A 17088-nucleotide genomic window follows, 5' to 3' on the forward strand; every position below is an offset into this window, starting at 1 on the left:
GAAAGAATATGCTAATGAAAGCTATTGAACATGTTCAATTGACTCACAAACTTCATCTGAAAGTTTCAGTGTTAATTGTTTTTAAGCCAAGAACATTTTAGACCAGTAATCCCAATTAGAAATATGCTAACATGATTGCCATTGCTAGATAGACAGCTAGCTGGCTGGGTTGCCTAACGACAAACATCTCAAGATAGTTAAGAAGTTTGTAAGAAGACATCTGAGAAGTTCATGAGAAAATCATTAATTCTTAAGACATTTTTGAGGATCTGCACATATGAACTTATTTTCTTCTTGTTAAGAAGCTTCTTAAGTTTTTGCGTAAAAAGTGTTTAGTGAATCTGGGCCCAGGACATCTACAGGTATCACACATACGCAGATAGACTGTCAGATAGCTGTAACAGGACACTGCTGGCCTCATTGTGATGGGACTGTACTTGTCACTCCTCTTACAGCAGTGGAGGGTAGTGTGAAGGGCAGACAGGCTCGCTGCTGAGCTCATGGCATTGATGCTGGGTAATTGAAAGGCTGTTTGGACCAGTGATGTCAGTAATAAAGGGGAGTGGTGCTGGCTGGGCATGGTGCTGGCAGGGCATGGTGCTGGCAGGCCATGATGCTGGCTGGGCATGGTGCTGGCAGGGCATGGTGCTGGCTGGGCATGGTGCTGGCAGGGCATGATGCTGGCAGGGCATGGTGCTGGCAGGGCATGATGCTGGCTGGGCATGGTGCGGCAGGGCATGGTGCTGGCTGCGCATGGTGCTGGCTGGGCATGGTGCCTGTGTGTGGAGTAAAAGTGCAGCGCCCAGTGACGACAGCTAGGAGGCTGTGTGTATGTCATGACACTGACGGAGATCCTGCCTGCACCCCTACCCCTCTTCACCCTGTCCATACTACTGACTGTTGCTGTGCTGATAGACACCATATAAAATACTAGAGGGTTTGGAGAACTAGGCTGCCCTTTGAAGGCTGGCTCTGTGGCCACAATGAGTGGTGAGTGATGAGTGGGGCACACGTCAGTCAGAGGAGCACTGCTTCCTGTTGATCTACCTGTACAGCGTGTCTTCAAAACACTGTGGACCCCAACAGGATGACAACACATACAAGGCACAAAATACACACACACATAGGCAGGCCTACACACACAGTCCAAACATCTACACACACACACGCACACACAAGCTTACAAAAAACACAGATGCTTCCATTTTACGATGCATGAAGTAGACCTAGCATAAAACGTGTGTCAGCGATTTGACAATAAATTGGAACACAAGGCCAGAATACTAGATTGGAAAGTTTATATGGAGGCTGTCCAAATTGTATCGAGATACATCTGATTTCCTAAAAGGTTGGAGTTAGTTAAAAAAAAATCCCCCCTCTACTTATTAATTCCAGCCTCAATTCTTTGAAATATGACTAAATTACAGTGAGCTACACTAATAACATTTTTATTCAGTATCCACTTTTACTTATATTTTGTCAATTCAATGCCCTCTCTGGGAAATCTAATTCACTTGTGAGGACACTTGTTACACTATGAGGGTTGATGATCTATAGTTGTATTCATGTTATTACAATTCATTCCATGGATGGCTTGAATGTAAAATTGGAAATGATACCCAACCCTAATGTGAATGATAGACTGCACAAGTGCTCTAACAGTGATATGCTGTAGCCAGTATAGAGATGAGTATATGATATACTGTACCAGTATCCAGATGAGTGAGTATATGATATACTGTACCAGTATCCAGACGAGTATATGATATACTGTAGCCAGTATCCAGATGAGTATATGATATACTGTACCAGTATCCAGATGAGTATATGATATACTGTAGCCAGTATCCAGATGAGTATATGATATACTGTACCAGTATCCAGATGAGTATATGATATACTGTACCAGTATCCAGATGAGTATATGATATACTGTACCAGTATCCAGATGAGTGAGTATATGATATACTGTACCAGTATCCAGATGAGTATATGATATACTGTACCAGTATCCAGATGAGTATATGATATACTGTACCAGTATCCAGATGAGTATATGATATACTGTAGCCAGTATCCAGATGAGTATATGATATACTGTACCAGTATCCAGACGAGTATATGATATACTGTACCAGTATCCAGATGAGTATATGATATACTGTACCAGTATCCAGATGAGTATATGATATACAGTACCAGTATCCAGATGAGTATATGATATACTGTACCAGTATCCAGATGAGTATATGATATACAGTACCAGTATCCAGGTGAGTATATGATATACTGTACCAGTATCCAGATGAGTATATGATATACTGTAGCCAGTATCCAGATGAGTATATTCAGAGAGAGAGAGAGAGAGAGAGAGAGGGGGGGGGGAGAAAGAGCGAGAGAAAGTAGAGCGAAAGAGAGAGAGAAAGAGAGAGAGAGAGAGATGGGGGAGCGAGAGAGAAAGAGAACACTAACCTGATACTGGGGCTTGTACCACTGCTTCAGGTCCCAGTCCCATAGGATCATCTGAACAAGAGAAACACACACATCAGTCAGGAGGCCTTGCTAGGCCTTGTGTGTTACAGATATATATATATATTCATGCAGGTATTCATCAAATCAAAGTGTATTTGTCAGAACAGGTGTAGACCTTACAGTGAAAAGCTTACTTACTTAGGTGAACAATAGGTAAGAAAAAAAATAAAAACAACTGTAAAAAGATAGTGAAATAACAGCAGGGCTATATACAGTAGTGAGGCTATATACAGACATAGTGTAACTGTTGTAGCATATTAAAGAGGTCAATGAGAAACAGTCTATTTTACAGCATTAGACATAGTGTAACTGTTATAGCATATTAAAGAGGTCAACGAGATAGTGTTGTTACTTTATTCACCTCTAGTAGTTAACCTAAAGTAAACACATGAGGGTATGATAGAATCAGGTCAAACAGCTTACATACAGCTTACAAATGACCAAACGGTGGACTTTCAACTGCTGTAGAGTGTTATTTAGGCCGACACACACAGAGAGAGCTATTGTGTCTAACTTATGCCATTTGTAGAAAGGAAAAACACAAAAAGCAAACCACCGCAACCAGCTGACCACAATGAAACGTCAACAATGGTACTCTCAGATCTTATCTCGCCCCCATTACTTCAATGACCAGCATTTCCACATGATCTGTCAGAGAAAAGTCACCAAACAGAGCTCAGTCTCACACAGACAAACTGCTACTATGCCACGAGTGTTAAACTTCCGTTGTCACATACTGGGTCATAGGTTTACTTACTACACACTGCAACAACTAGATCTACAGTAGATGTTGAATATATGTGAATTGGTTTAGATAGATCTACAGTACAACCTCTAGAAACGAACGCTAACAATACAATTTTTGACATTTGTTGATATTATTTAATTCACTAGTTTGCCTGCATCTTGGACAGTATTTTCACGCCAATAAAACATTTTAAATAGGATATTGCATTTACATTTGTTTAAATTGTCAAACTACCACTTCTGGGAAGAATAAAATAATAGCAACAAACACCCAACAGTATCTGTGGATGATATATAGTCTAGACAGAGCAGAACCGTCTGTCCTGAAGTAAATGTGTCTTGGGAGCAGTTTGCCATCATACTGGGTGATCACTATACATGTCCTCTGAGGGAGAAAGGAACACAGGTTAGTCGCCAGGTTAAACCCAGAGAGCAAACATTCATTCCCTCAAGACTCAGAGAGCATGTAGTCTTTCTACTGGCCACAAGGGTGTGTGCTAGAGGCACGTGGATGGATGGACACACTTCAAGGCCTTTACTCTCTCTAGTCTTTAGTCACAGACCACCTCTCAGACTTAAACACAAAAACACACAGCAATTCACATCTAAATAGACACAAAGCCCAATCCCAAGCAGTCATTATGTAAGATTGAAGTAGACCAGTATGCACTAAGCTCAACTGTCTGAGAGAGCATTAGAACATTGGCATATCATATAATTACACTGTAAATCAATGTTGCATATTTGATGCTTAAGTGTTTGTTCACTGGTTCCCAATGCACTGGAACATAGTGCAGGGATATAAAAACAACCTCCTTTCTGCAATGTAAGAAAGCATTTATTATCCAGGTCTCTTTGTTTCACATAATTGTAAACGTTGACATGAATCACATTAATCCAACATGTAATCCTCATTTGCTTCTTAGCGTTAACTAATGGAGTAAAAAAGGATATCTTTGTGATTGCACAAGACCCTTAGTCTAGGTTGTGTTCAGTAGTAGACTTCTACAGAGTGTGAGAGCAGGTGTAGTGAGGAGTGATGAACCCTGGGAGTGTGAGTGATACCAGTGTTGTTCTAAATAATAATTGAGTATCAGTGACCAAGAATTGCAACCAGAGATCCTCTGAATGAACACAGAAACCAAAGCATTTATGTCAGGGGAATGTCATCCCAAAACATATTTTATCTGCATCAAAAGACACCAGACACAAAGAATACGAGGCCATTAAATAGGTTACATTGGATGACAAATGTATCTGTGCTGCGCTTCTATGAGATGCCTCGTTCCTTCCTCTCCAATCAGAGGCAGTTTCATTGATCAGACCGGGATGCTCCGTGTTTGTCATCAGAATCTGTACAACGCAGCCAAACATTTAGTACAGCAAATAAGCACTGCCATGGCAACTCAACAGAGCCCAGCAAACAATGCTCCAAACGCCATGGTGACGGGATGGCGGGAGAGGGCCGGAGGAAAGATCTGTCGGACGTCTGCTTGTTTACAGAGAGAGCGGGGTGGAGGAGAGAGAGAGGTGGGTCGGAGGGAGGGAGAGAGTGAGGAGAGAGGGAGAGACGAGAAAGAGGGAGTGACAGAGAGGGAGAGGTAAAGAGAGGGAGGGAGAATGAGAGGCTGCCATGGAGTGTAGTGGATCCGCAGTCGAGACGTGCTGCTGGCCTGGCTGTCAGACTGGAGCTAGGGAGTGTGTTCCTCAGACACGTGTGTCCCTGTGACGTTTTGTTCACACCTCTGTGAGCACGCACACACACACACACACATACACACGTACGGTCTGTTCGTATCTCTCTGTACACTCCATGTTCATCTTCACCTCAACATGTAGTCTCACACGAAAAGAGCCAAGCTCTGTTCACACATGATTTGACAGTGAATGTAACACAGTTTCAGAGACAGGGGAATGTGGGTCAACAGCAGAGTTCAATGGCCACAATACACAGGCCTGTTAGCTAGCCCCTGTGTGTGTAACAACAACATTATGCGAGCACACACACACACACCTGCCTAATTACAGATTCACCAGTTTTTAGGTCAAAAGAGAGCATCGTGTAACATGGTACAATACTGTGTACAACAGTACCAATGCAAATATGGAGGATTGTAAATCAAGCTATGCTACATTCTCTCCTATTTTAACACAACTCTACTTGTAAATTCAAATGGAGGTAAACATACTGGGACATTCTTATCTGTATGAGACGGTCACAATTGAGGCCTGATAAAGTCACAATAGTCACAATATAGTTACAATATAGGGCCTGATATAGGCACAATAGTCAGAATATAGAGCCTAATATATTCACAATATTGGGCCTAATACACACTACCGGTAAAACGTTTTAGAACACCTACTCATTCAAGGTTTTTAACTATTTTCTACATTGTAGAATAATAGTGATGACATCAAAACTATGAAATAACACAGAAATAACACAATCATGTAGTAACCCAAAAAGTATTAAACAAATCAAAATTATTTTATATTTGAGATTCTTCAAAGTAGCCACCCTTTGCCTTGATGACAGCTTTGCACACTCTTGGCATTCTCTCAACCAGCTTCATGAGGTAGTAGCCTGGAATGCATTTCAATTAACAGGTCTGCCTTCTTAAAAGTTCATTTGTGTCATTTCTTTCCTTGTTAATGCATTTGAGCCAATCAGTTGTGTTGTGACAAGGTGGGTGGGGGGGTATACAGATGATAGCCCTATTTGGTAAAAGACCAAGTCCATATTATGGCAAGAACAGCTCAAATAAGGAAAGAGAAACGACAGTCCATCATTACTTTAAGACATTACACGTCAATCCAGAGCATCCCAACCATGCTCAATGGGTGACATGTCTGGTGGGTATGCAGGCCATGGAAGAACTGTGACATTTTCAGCTTCGAGGAATTGTGTACAGATCCTTGCGACATGGGGCCGTGCATGATCATGCTGAAACATGAGGTGATGACGGCAGATGAATGGCAGGACAATGGGCCTCAGGATCTCGTCATGGTATCTCTGTGCATTCAAATTGCCATCGATAAAATGTAATTGTGTTCATTGTCCATATTTATGCCTGCCCATAGCATAACCCCACCATGAGGCACTCTGTTCACAACGTTGACATCAGCAAACTGATCACCCACATGACACCATACACGCTGTCTGCCATCTTCCCGGTACAGTTGAAAACCGGGATTCAGCCGTGAAGAGCACACTTCTTCAGTGTGCCAGTGGCCATCGAAGGTTAGCATTTGCCCACTGAAGTCGGTTACGACGCCAAATTGCAGTCAGGTCCAGACTAGAGGTTGACCGATTAATCTGAATGGCCAATTAATTAGGGCTGACTTCAAGTTTTCATAACAATCGGAAATCTGTACTTTTGGACACCGATTTTTTTTTTTTTTTACACCTTTATTTAACTAGGCAAGTCAGTTAAGAACATATTCTTATTTTCAATGACGGCCTAGGAACGGTGGGTTAACTGCCTTGTTCAGGGGCAGAACAACAGATTTTTACCGTGTCAGCTCGGGGATTCAATCTTGCAACATTACAGTTAACTAGACCAATGCTCTAACCACCTGCCTCTCATTGCACTCCACGAGGAGACTGCCTGTTACGCAAATGCAGTAAGAAGCCAAGGTAAGTTGCTAGCTAGCATTAAACTTATCTTATAAAAAACAATCAATCAATCAATCATAATCACTAGTTATAACTACACATGGTTGATGATATTACTAGTTTATCTAGCGTGTACTGCGTTGCATTGTATCGATGCGGTGCGCATTTGCGAAAAAGGACTGTCGTTGCTCCAACGTGTACCTAACCATAAACATCAATGCCTTTCTTAAAATCAATACACAAGTAAATATTTTTAAACCTGCATATTTAGTTAATACTGCCTGCTAACATGCATTTCTTTTAACTAGGTAAATTGTGTCACTTCTCTTGCAACAGAGTCAGGGTATATGCAGCAGTTTGGGCCGCCTGGCTCGTTGCGAACTGTGTGAAGACAATTTCTTCCTAATAAAGACAGCCAACTTCGCCAAACGGGGGATGATTTAACAAAAGCGCATTTGCGAAAAAAGCACAATCGTTGCATGACTGTACCTTAACCATAAACACCAATGCCTTTCTTAAAATCAATACACAGAAGTATATATTTTTAAACCTGCATATTTAGCTAAAAGAAATCCAGGTTAGCAGGCAATATTAACCAGGTGAAATTGTGTCCGTTCTCTTGCATTCATTGTACGCAGAGTCAGGGTATATGCAACTGTTTGGGCCGCATGGCTAGTTGCGAACTAATTTGCCAGAATTTTACATAATTATGACATAACATTGAAGGTTGTACAATGTAACAGCAATATTTAGACTTAGGGATGCCACCAGTTAGATAAAATACGGAACGGTTCCGTATTTCACTGAAATAATAAACGTTTTGTTTTCTAAATGATAGTTTCCGGATTCGACCATATTAATGACCAAAGACTCATATTTCTGTGTGTTATTATGTTATAATTAAGTCTATGATTTGATATTTGATATAGCAGTCTGACTGAGCGGTGGTAGGCAGCAGCATGCTCGTAAGCATTCATTCGAACAGCACTTTCGTGCATTTTGCCAGCAGCTCTTTGCTGTGCTTCAAGCATTGAGCTGTTTATGACTTCAAGCCTATCAACTCCCGAGATTAGGCTGGTGTAACCGATGTGAATGGCTAGCTAGTTAGAAGGGTGCGCGCTAATAGCGTTTCAAATGTCACTCGCTCTGAGACTTAGAGTAGTTGTTCCCCTTGCCCTGCAAGGGCCGCGGATTTTGTGAAGCGATGGGTAACAATGCTTCGAGGGTGGCTGTTGTCGATGTGTTCCTGGTTCGAGCCCAGGTAGGGGCGACGAGAGGGACGGAAGCTATACTGTTACACTGGCAATACTAACGTGCCTATAAGATCATCCAATAGTCAAAGGTATATGAAATACAAATGGTATAGAGAGAAATAGTTCTATAAATAATATATTAACTACAACCTAAAACCCCTTACCTTGGAATGTTGAAGTCTCATGTTCATGTTCTGAGAAAGAAACTTAAAAGTTAGCTTTTTTACATGGCACATATTGCACTTTTACTTTCTTCTCCAACACTTTGTTTTTGCATTATTTAAACCAAATGGAACATGTTTCATTATTTATTTGAGGTTAAATGGATTTTTATTCATGTATTATATTAAGTTAAAATAAGTGTTCATTCAGTATTGTTGTAATTGTCATTATTACAAATAAAAAAAATATTTAAAAAATTGTCCGATTAATCGGTATCGGCTTTTTTTGGTCCTCCAATAATCGATATCGTATTGGTCGACCTCTAGTCCAGACCTATAGTGAGGATGATGGGCATGCAGATGAGCTTCCCTGAGACAGTTTCTGACAGTTTGTGCAGAAGTTCTTCGGTTGTGCAAACCGAGTCCGAGTGGCTGATCTCAGATGATCCCGTAGGTGAATAAGCGGGATGAGGAGGTTGGACTTACTGCCAAATTCTCTAAAACGATGTTGGAGGCGGCTTATGGTATATAAATGAACATTCAATTCTCTGGCAACAGCTCTGGTGGACATTCCTGCAGTCAGCATGCCAATTGAACGCTCCTTCAATACTTGAGACATGTGTGGCACTCTGTAATGACCATGCTGTTTAATCAGCTTCTTGATATGCCACACTTGTCAGGTGGATGGATTATCTTGGCGAAGGAGAATTACTCACTAACGGGCATGTAAACAAATTTGTGCACAAACTTTGCATATGAAACATTTCTGGGATCTTTTACTTCAGCTCATGAAACAAAGGACCAACAATTTGCATGTTGCGTTTATATTATATTTTTGTTCAGTGTAATAAAACATCTCAAATAGTTCATTGATTGAGGAGACAGAATTTGTTAGGTGTTTTGGTTCTTGGTCTTGGTGTGAGGTGAGGTATTTGTGAGGTGGGAGCTGTCTGTTGTGAGTGGCTGGGAGAGGGGAAAGTGTCAGCATGTGCGTTTCGCACCTGCCTGCCCCTAGCCCTGGGTTATGACAGGGAGCCGAATAACTCCACACTGACACGCTACAGCCCTCAACCGGGCCCACCCAACCCGCCCCACGACACCCGCCAACCAGGGTCAGCCAGCAAGCCAGGGAAGCACACCAAAACAACAACCTATAACACACCCTGGTCCTGCTGCAACACCAGCCATATCCTTTGATGACTGATGGCTGCCTGGCCTTAACCGTCAATCTCACCACCACAGTCAGCCACATCCACACAACCAAAACTGACATCTAACTACTCTGCTGCAGTCTGCAGACAGACGGCTTGCCATACCATAGAGTTCCCCAACTGTGATTTTCTGGATTTTTTTCCTCATTTTATCTGTCATAGTTGAAGTGTACCTATGATGAAAATTACAGGCCTCCCTCATCTTTTTAAGTGGGAGAACTTGCACAATTGGTGGCTGACTAAATACTTTCCCCCCCCACTGTATAGGAATTTAATTCCTCTAACAGATATGAATGAGGATGCACTTCCTAGGGCTTCCACTAGATGTCACAGTCTTTAGAAACTGGTTTGAGGATTCTACTATAAAGGAGGGGCTCATAATAGCTCTTTGAGTGAGTGATCTGGCAGAGAGCCTCGGTCTCATGACACGCGCTCCCGACAGAGTTTGCTCTCGTTCCAATGCTTTTCTTCAGACTGAAATTCTCCGATGATTTATGTTAAAAACATCCTAAAGATTGATTGCATACATCATTTGACTTGTTTCTACGGACTGTAACGGAACTTTTAAAGTTTTTGTCTGGAGGAAGGGCTCGCGCCTCATGAAGATGGATTACTGGGCTGAACACACTAACAACAAGTGGCTACATGATGGGCTTTATGGAACTTTATGGAACAAATCAGTCATTTATTGTCAAACTGGGATTCCTGGGAGTGCCTTCTGATGAAGATCATCAAAGTGAATATTTATAGTGTTTTTTCTAGCTTCTGTTGATGCCAAAATGGAGGATATTCCTCTGGCTGTTTTGGGTTCTGAGCGCCGTTCTCAGATTATGCTTTTTCCGTAAAAAAATAATTGAAATCTGACACAGCGGTTGAATAGAGGTTAAGTCTATCTTTAATTCGGTGAATAACACTTGCATCTTTTATCAATGTTTATTATGAGTATTTCTGCAAAATCACGGGATGTTTAGGAATCAAAACATTACTGCACGTAACGCGCCAATGTAAACTGAGATTTTTGGATATAAATATGCACATTATCGAACAAAACATACATATATTGTGTAACACGATGTCCTATGAGTGTCATCTGATGAAGATCATCAAAGGTTAGTGATTCATTTTATCTATATTTCTGCTTTTTGTGACTCCTATCTTTGGCTGGAAAATGGCTGTGTGTTTTTGTGACTTGACTCTGACCTAACATAATCATATGTTGTGCTTTAGCTGTAAAGCATTTTTGGAATCGGACACAATGGGTAGATTAACAAGATGTTTATCTTTCATTTGCTGTATTGGACTTGTAAATGTGTGAAAGTTACATATTTCAAAAAAATTGTTTTGAATTTTGCGCGCTTCCCTTTCAGCGGAATGTTGTCGATGGCGCTAGCGGAACCCTTGCCCTAGAAAGGTTAACAAGGACAACACACAGGTCTTTCCATCATTGTATGGGCAAATGAACACAAGCTTACAAACAATGTCAAATGTGATATAGCGAAGCACCTAAGTGAATTGGGTGCGCTATCACGCAGGTAACCTTCCCGAAACGGATGACACAAACAACAGGAGTCGTTATCCCTATCATGCCCTGCCTCCAGTCCACTTATCGATATCTGAACAAGAGAGACTCATCGAAATTGCAACAAGCGGTTCTGTGAAAATTGAATTTAATCAGAAGCCACTGCCAGATTTCTGGATAGGGCGGCGCTCAGAGTTTCTTGTCTTGGCAAAACGCACTGTTAAGACACTGATGCTCTTTGCAAACACGTACCTATGTGAGAGTGGATTCTCAGCCCTCACTAGCATGAAAACTAAAAACAGGCACAGACTGTGTGTGGAAAATGATATAAGACTGAGACTCTCTCCAATAGAACCCAACATTGCAGAGTTATGTGCATCCTTTCAAGCACACCCTTCTAATTAACCCGTGGCAAGTTATTCACCATTTTTGATGAACAAATACAGTTTTATACACTGCTCAAAAAAATAAAGGGAACACTTAAAGAACACAATGTAACTCCAAGTCAATCACACTTCTGTGAAATTAAACTGTCCACTTAGGAAGCAACACTGATTGACAATAAATGTCACATGTTGTTGTGCAAATGGAATAGACAGGTGGAAATTATAGGCAATTAGCAAGACACCCCCAATAAAGGAGTGGTTCTGCAGGTGGTGACCACAGACCACTTCTCAGTTCCTATGCTTCCTGGCTGATGTTTTGGTCACTTTTGAATGCTGGCGGTGCTTTCACTCTAGTGGTAGCATGAGACGGAGTCTACAACCCACACAAGTGGCTCAGGTAGTGCAGCTCATCCAGGATGGCACATCAATGCGAGCTGTGGCAAGACGGTTTGCTGTGTCTGTCAGCGTAGTGTCCAGAGCATGGAGGCGCTACCAGTAGACAGGCCAGTACATCAGGAGACGTGGAGGAGGCCAACAACCCAGCAGCAGGACCACTACCTCGGCCTTTGTGCAAGGAGGAGCAGGAGGAGCACTGCCAGAGCCCTGCAAAATGACCTCCAGCAGGCCACAAATGTGCATGTGTCTGCTCAAACGGTCAGAAACAGACTCCATGAGGGTGGTATGAGGGCCCGACGTCCACAGGTGGGGGTTGTGCTTACAGCCCAACACAGTGCAGGACGTTTGCCATTTGCCGGAGAACACCAAGATTGGCAAATTCGCGACTGGCGCCCTGTGCTCTTCACAGATGAAAGCAGGTTCACACTGAGCACGTGACAGACGTGACAGAGTCTGGAGACGCCGTGGAGAACGTGCTGCTGCCTGCAACATCCTCCAGCATGACCGGGTTGGCGGTGGGTCAGTCATGGTGTGGGGTGGCATTTCTTTGGGGGGCCGCACAGCCCTCCATGTGCTCGCCAGAGGTAGCCTGACTGCCATTAGGTACCGAGATGAGATCCTCAGACCCCTTGTGAGACCATATGCTGGTGCGGTTGGCCCTGGGTTCCTCCTAATGCAAGACAATGCTAGACCTCATGTGGCTGGAGTGTGTCAGCAGTTCCTGCAAAAGGAAGGCATTGATGCTATGGACTGGCCCGCCCGTTCCCCAGACCTGAATCCAATTGAGCACATCTGGGACATCATGTCTCGCTCCATCCACCAACGCCACGTTGCACCAGACTGTCCAGGAGTTGGCGGATGCTTTAGTCCAGGTCTGGGAGGAGATCCCTCAGGAGACCATCCGCCACCTCATCAGGAGCATGCCCAGGCATTGTAGGGAGGTCATACAGGCACATGGAGGCCACACACACTGCTGAGCCTCATTTTGACTTGTTTTAAGGACATTACATTTAAGCTGGATCAGCCTGTAGTGTGGTTTTCCACTTTAATTTTGAGTGTGACTCCAAATCCAGACCTCCATGGGTTGATAAATTTGATTTCCATTGATCAGTTTTGCATGATTTTGTTGTCAGCACATTCAACTATGTAAAAAAGTATTTAATAAGAATATTTCATTCATTCAGATCTAGGATGTGTTATTTTAGTGTTCCCTTTATTTTTTTGAGCAGTGTATGTAAGATGGCTAAATAAAGAGAAAAATGATTGATTATTATTTGTGCCCTGGTCCTATAAGAGCTCTAAGTCACTTCCCACGAGCCAGGTTGTGACAAAAACTAACACTCATTCTTATGATTAATAAATTTAGCGTATAGTGTGTGTGGCAGGCTTACTATGATGGCAAAAAACAACATTTGAAAGTGCACGGACCCTGGTGCTAGAGGGGGTACGCAGCTGAGGTTGAATGTTTGAAGGGGTACGGGACTATAAAAAGTTTGGGAACCACTGCCATAGATGAAAATTGGCAGTAGAATGGCCGTACTGAAGAGCTCAGTGACTTTCAACATGGCACAGTCATAGGATGCCACCTTTCCAACAAGTCAGTTCGTCAAATTTCTGCCATGTTAGAGCTGCCCCGCTCAACTGTAACTGCTGTTATTGGGAAGTGGAAACAGCCGGGAAGTGGTAGGCCACACAAGCTCACAGAACGAGACCGCCCAGTGCTGAAGCGCGTAGCACGTTAAAATCATCTGTCTTCTGTTGCAACACTACCGAGTTCCAAACTGCCTCTGGAAGCAACGTCAGCACGTTGTTTTTCATGGTTTGGGCTAGGCCCCTTAGTTCCAGTGAAGGGACATTTACACCTACAGCCTACATACATTCTAGACAATTCTGTGCCTGCAACTTTGTGGCAACAGTTTGCGGAAAGCCCTTTCCTGTTTCAGCATGATAATGCCCCCGTGCACAAAGCGACGTCTATACAAAAATGTTTTGTTGAGATCGGTGTGGAAGAACTTGACTGGCCTGCACAGAGCCCTGACCTCAACCGCATCGAACACATTTGGGATGAATTGGAAAGCCGACTGCAAGCCAGGCCTAATCGCCCAACATCAGTGCCCAACTTCACTAATGGTCTTGTGGCTGAATGGAAGCAAGTCCCCGCAGCAATGTTCCAACATCAAGTGGAAAGCCTTCCCAGAAGAGTGGAGGTTGTTATAGCAGCAAAGGGGGGACCAACTCCATATTAATGCCAATGATCTTGGAATGAGATGGTCGACACTTTTGGTCATGTAGTGTATGTGACCATCTACAAATGTAAGCAAGGTTTGAAATTATTATGTTTAAGTTAAATAGTATATCTGTTTGGGTTTCTTGCAGTCAATTTGCAGTCTACAAATTATTTTTGAATGTTATTGTCGTTGAAGTGGTCTGTTGGTTTATTCTGTAGGTTGGATGACTTTGAACATCATTGCTGACAGTTCTAAAGCTTTTGAAAAAGCTACCATCAAGGCACGTGACAGATGGGAGCTATAATAAATCATCTGGTGCACTCTTCAGTTGGCTCCACTTTCTTATATTAAGAGGCTTGAAGAATGATTATTGTGATATAATGTTTACTTCATTGCGTATGTGCAGTTAAAATGTGTCCATAGAATCAATGACTGAAAGATGTATTTTCAACATCTGTAAATTATGTATTTTCAATGTCCGGAAAATTCGTAATATTTTTAGTTTTTATCCCTTTTTCTCCCCAATTTTGTGACATCCAATTAGGAGTTACAGTCTTGTCCTATCGCTGCAACTACCATACGGACTCGGGAGAGCCGAAGGTCGAGAGCCATGCGTCCTCCAAAACACAACCTGCCAAGCCTCACTGCTTCTTGACACACTGATCACTTAATCCGGAAGCCAGCCGTACCAATGTGTCGGAGGAAACACTGTACACCTGGCGACCGTGTCAGTGTGCATGAGCCCGGCCCACAATAGGAGTCGCTAGAGCGCGATGGGACAAGGACATCCCAGCCGGCCAAACCCTCCCCTAACTCGGACGACTCCGAGCCAATTGTGCGCTGCTCAAGGGTCTCCCGGTCGTGGCCCAACTTCAACACAGCCCGGGATCGAATCCAGATCTGTAGTGACGCCTCAAGCACTTAGACAGCTGCGCCACCCAGGAGGCCGAAAATACAGTGCCTTGAGAAAGTATTCGGCCCCCTTGAACTTTGCGACATTTCAGGCTTCAAACATAAAGATATAAAACTGTATTTATTATTGGATATTTCAAACTTTTTTAACAAATCAAAAACTGAAAAATTGGGCGTGCAAAATTATTCAGCCCCTTTACTTTCAGTGCAGCAAACTCTCTCCAGAAGTTCAGTGAGGATCTCTGAATGATCCAATGTTGACCTAAATTACTAATGATGATAAATACAATTCACCTGTGTGTAATCAAGTCTCCGTATAAATGCACCTGCACTGTGATAGTCTCAGAGGTCCGTTAAAAGCGCAGAGAGCATCATGAAGAACAAGGAACACACCAGGCAGGTCCGAGATACTGTTGTGAAGAAGTTTAAAGCCGGATTTGGATACAAAAATATTTCCCAAGCTTTAAACATCCCAAGGAGCACTGTGCAAGCGATAATATTGAAATGGAAGGAGTATCAGACCACTGAAAATCTACCAAGACCTGGCCATCCCTCTAAACTTTCAGCTCATACAAGGAGAAGACTGATCAGAGATGCAGCCAAGAGGCCCATGATCACTCTGGATGAACTGCAGAGATCTACAGCTGAGGTGGGAGACTCTGTCCATAGGACAACAATCAGTCGTATATTGCACAAATCTGGCCTTTATGGAAGAGTGGCAAGAAGAAAGCCATTTCTTAAAGATATCCATAAAAAGTGTCGTTTAAAGTTTGCCACAAGCCACCTGGGAGACACACCAAACATGTGGAAGAAGGTGCTCTGGTCAGATGAAACCAAAATTGAACTTTTTGGCAACAATGTAAAACGTTATGTTTGGCGTAAAAGCAACACAGCTGAACACACCATCCCCACTGTCAAACATGGTGGTGGCAGCATCATGGTTTGGGCCTGCTTTTCTTCAGCAGGACAGGGAAGATGGTTAAAATTGATGGGAAGATGGATGGAGCCAAATACAGGACCATTCTGGAAGAAAACCTGATGGAGTCTGCAAAAGACCTGAGACTGGGACGGAGATTTGTCTTCCAACAAGACAATGATCCAAAACATAAATCAAAATCTACAATGGAATGGTTCAAAAATAAACATATCCAGGTGTTAGAATGGCCAAGTCAAAGTCCAGACCTGAATCCAATCGAGAATCTGTGGAAAGAACTGAAAACTGCTGTTCACAAATGCTCTCCATCCAACCTCACTGAGCTCGAGCTGTTTTGCAAGGAGGAATGGGAAAAAAATGTCAGTCTCTCGATGTGCAAAACTGATAGAGACATACCCCAAGCGACTTACAGCTGTAATCGCAGCAAAAGGTGGCGCTACAAAGTATTAACTTAAGGGGGCTGAATAATTTTGCACGCCCAATTTTTCAGTTTTTGATTTGTTAAAAAAGTTTGAAATATCCAATAAATGTCATTCCACTTCATGATTGTGTCCCACTTGTTGTTGATTCTTCACAAAAAAATACAGTTTTCTATCTTTATGTTTGAAGCCTGAAATGTGGCAAAAGGTCGCAAAGTTCAAGGGGGTCGAATACTTTCGCAAGGCACTGTACGTATTTTTTAAGTCCAGAAAATAAGTATTTTCACCTTTCATTCAGCACCTAAAACGCACCTGACGTCAACATCTGGAAAAGGATGTCTGGAAGAGATGTCTAAAAGACGTCATTTTGCTTACTGGGTTAATCTTTATCATAACTTAGTCCTGAATATTCTCCTAAAACACAGCAGTTATTTGAGCTGCTAATCAGTCCAAACCAGTCTTACATTGACCTGTTTGTTATATTTCCCCTCCACTAGCACTGAGTGTGAGATCAGATCAGACAGGGTAGAAATCATAAAAGCAGGGTAATGAGTGCGAGGGGGACTGAGAGAAGGGGGAAACAGGCAGCTTGGGGATTTGTGTGGAGAGGAGCAGGTCAGTGCTGACGTCAGCCGCTAGCGACACACAGCGCGTCAGCAGCCCTCTTTAGACACACACACACACCACACCATATACACACACACACACACACACACACACACACAGATAATACAAAAATAAAAGAGACACTGAGCAGCCTAAATGGCAGAA

General features: G+C 42.7%; 1 protein-coding gene across 1 annotated transcript in view; it reads right to left on the reverse strand.

The window, feature by feature from the left end:
* pde3b (phosphodiesterase 3B) overlaps positions 1-17088 on the reverse strand; it is a 90213-nt gene that overhangs the window by 18054 nt on the left and 55071 nt on the right. The window contains exon 2 of the mRNA XM_036980935.1: positions 2473-2523. Coding sequence (XP_036836830.1) covers positions 2473-2523 — 51 coding nt within the window. The remainder of the gene's footprint in view (positions 1-2472; positions 2524-17088) is intronic.

The sequence above is a fragment of the Oncorhynchus mykiss genome, chromosome 6, assembly GCF_013265735.2.
Source record: "Oncorhynchus mykiss isolate Arlee chromosome 6, USDA_OmykA_1.1, whole genome shotgun sequence".
In the NCBI taxonomy this organism is placed as follows: Eukaryota; Metazoa; Chordata; class Actinopteri; order Salmoniformes; family Salmonidae; genus Oncorhynchus; species Oncorhynchus mykiss.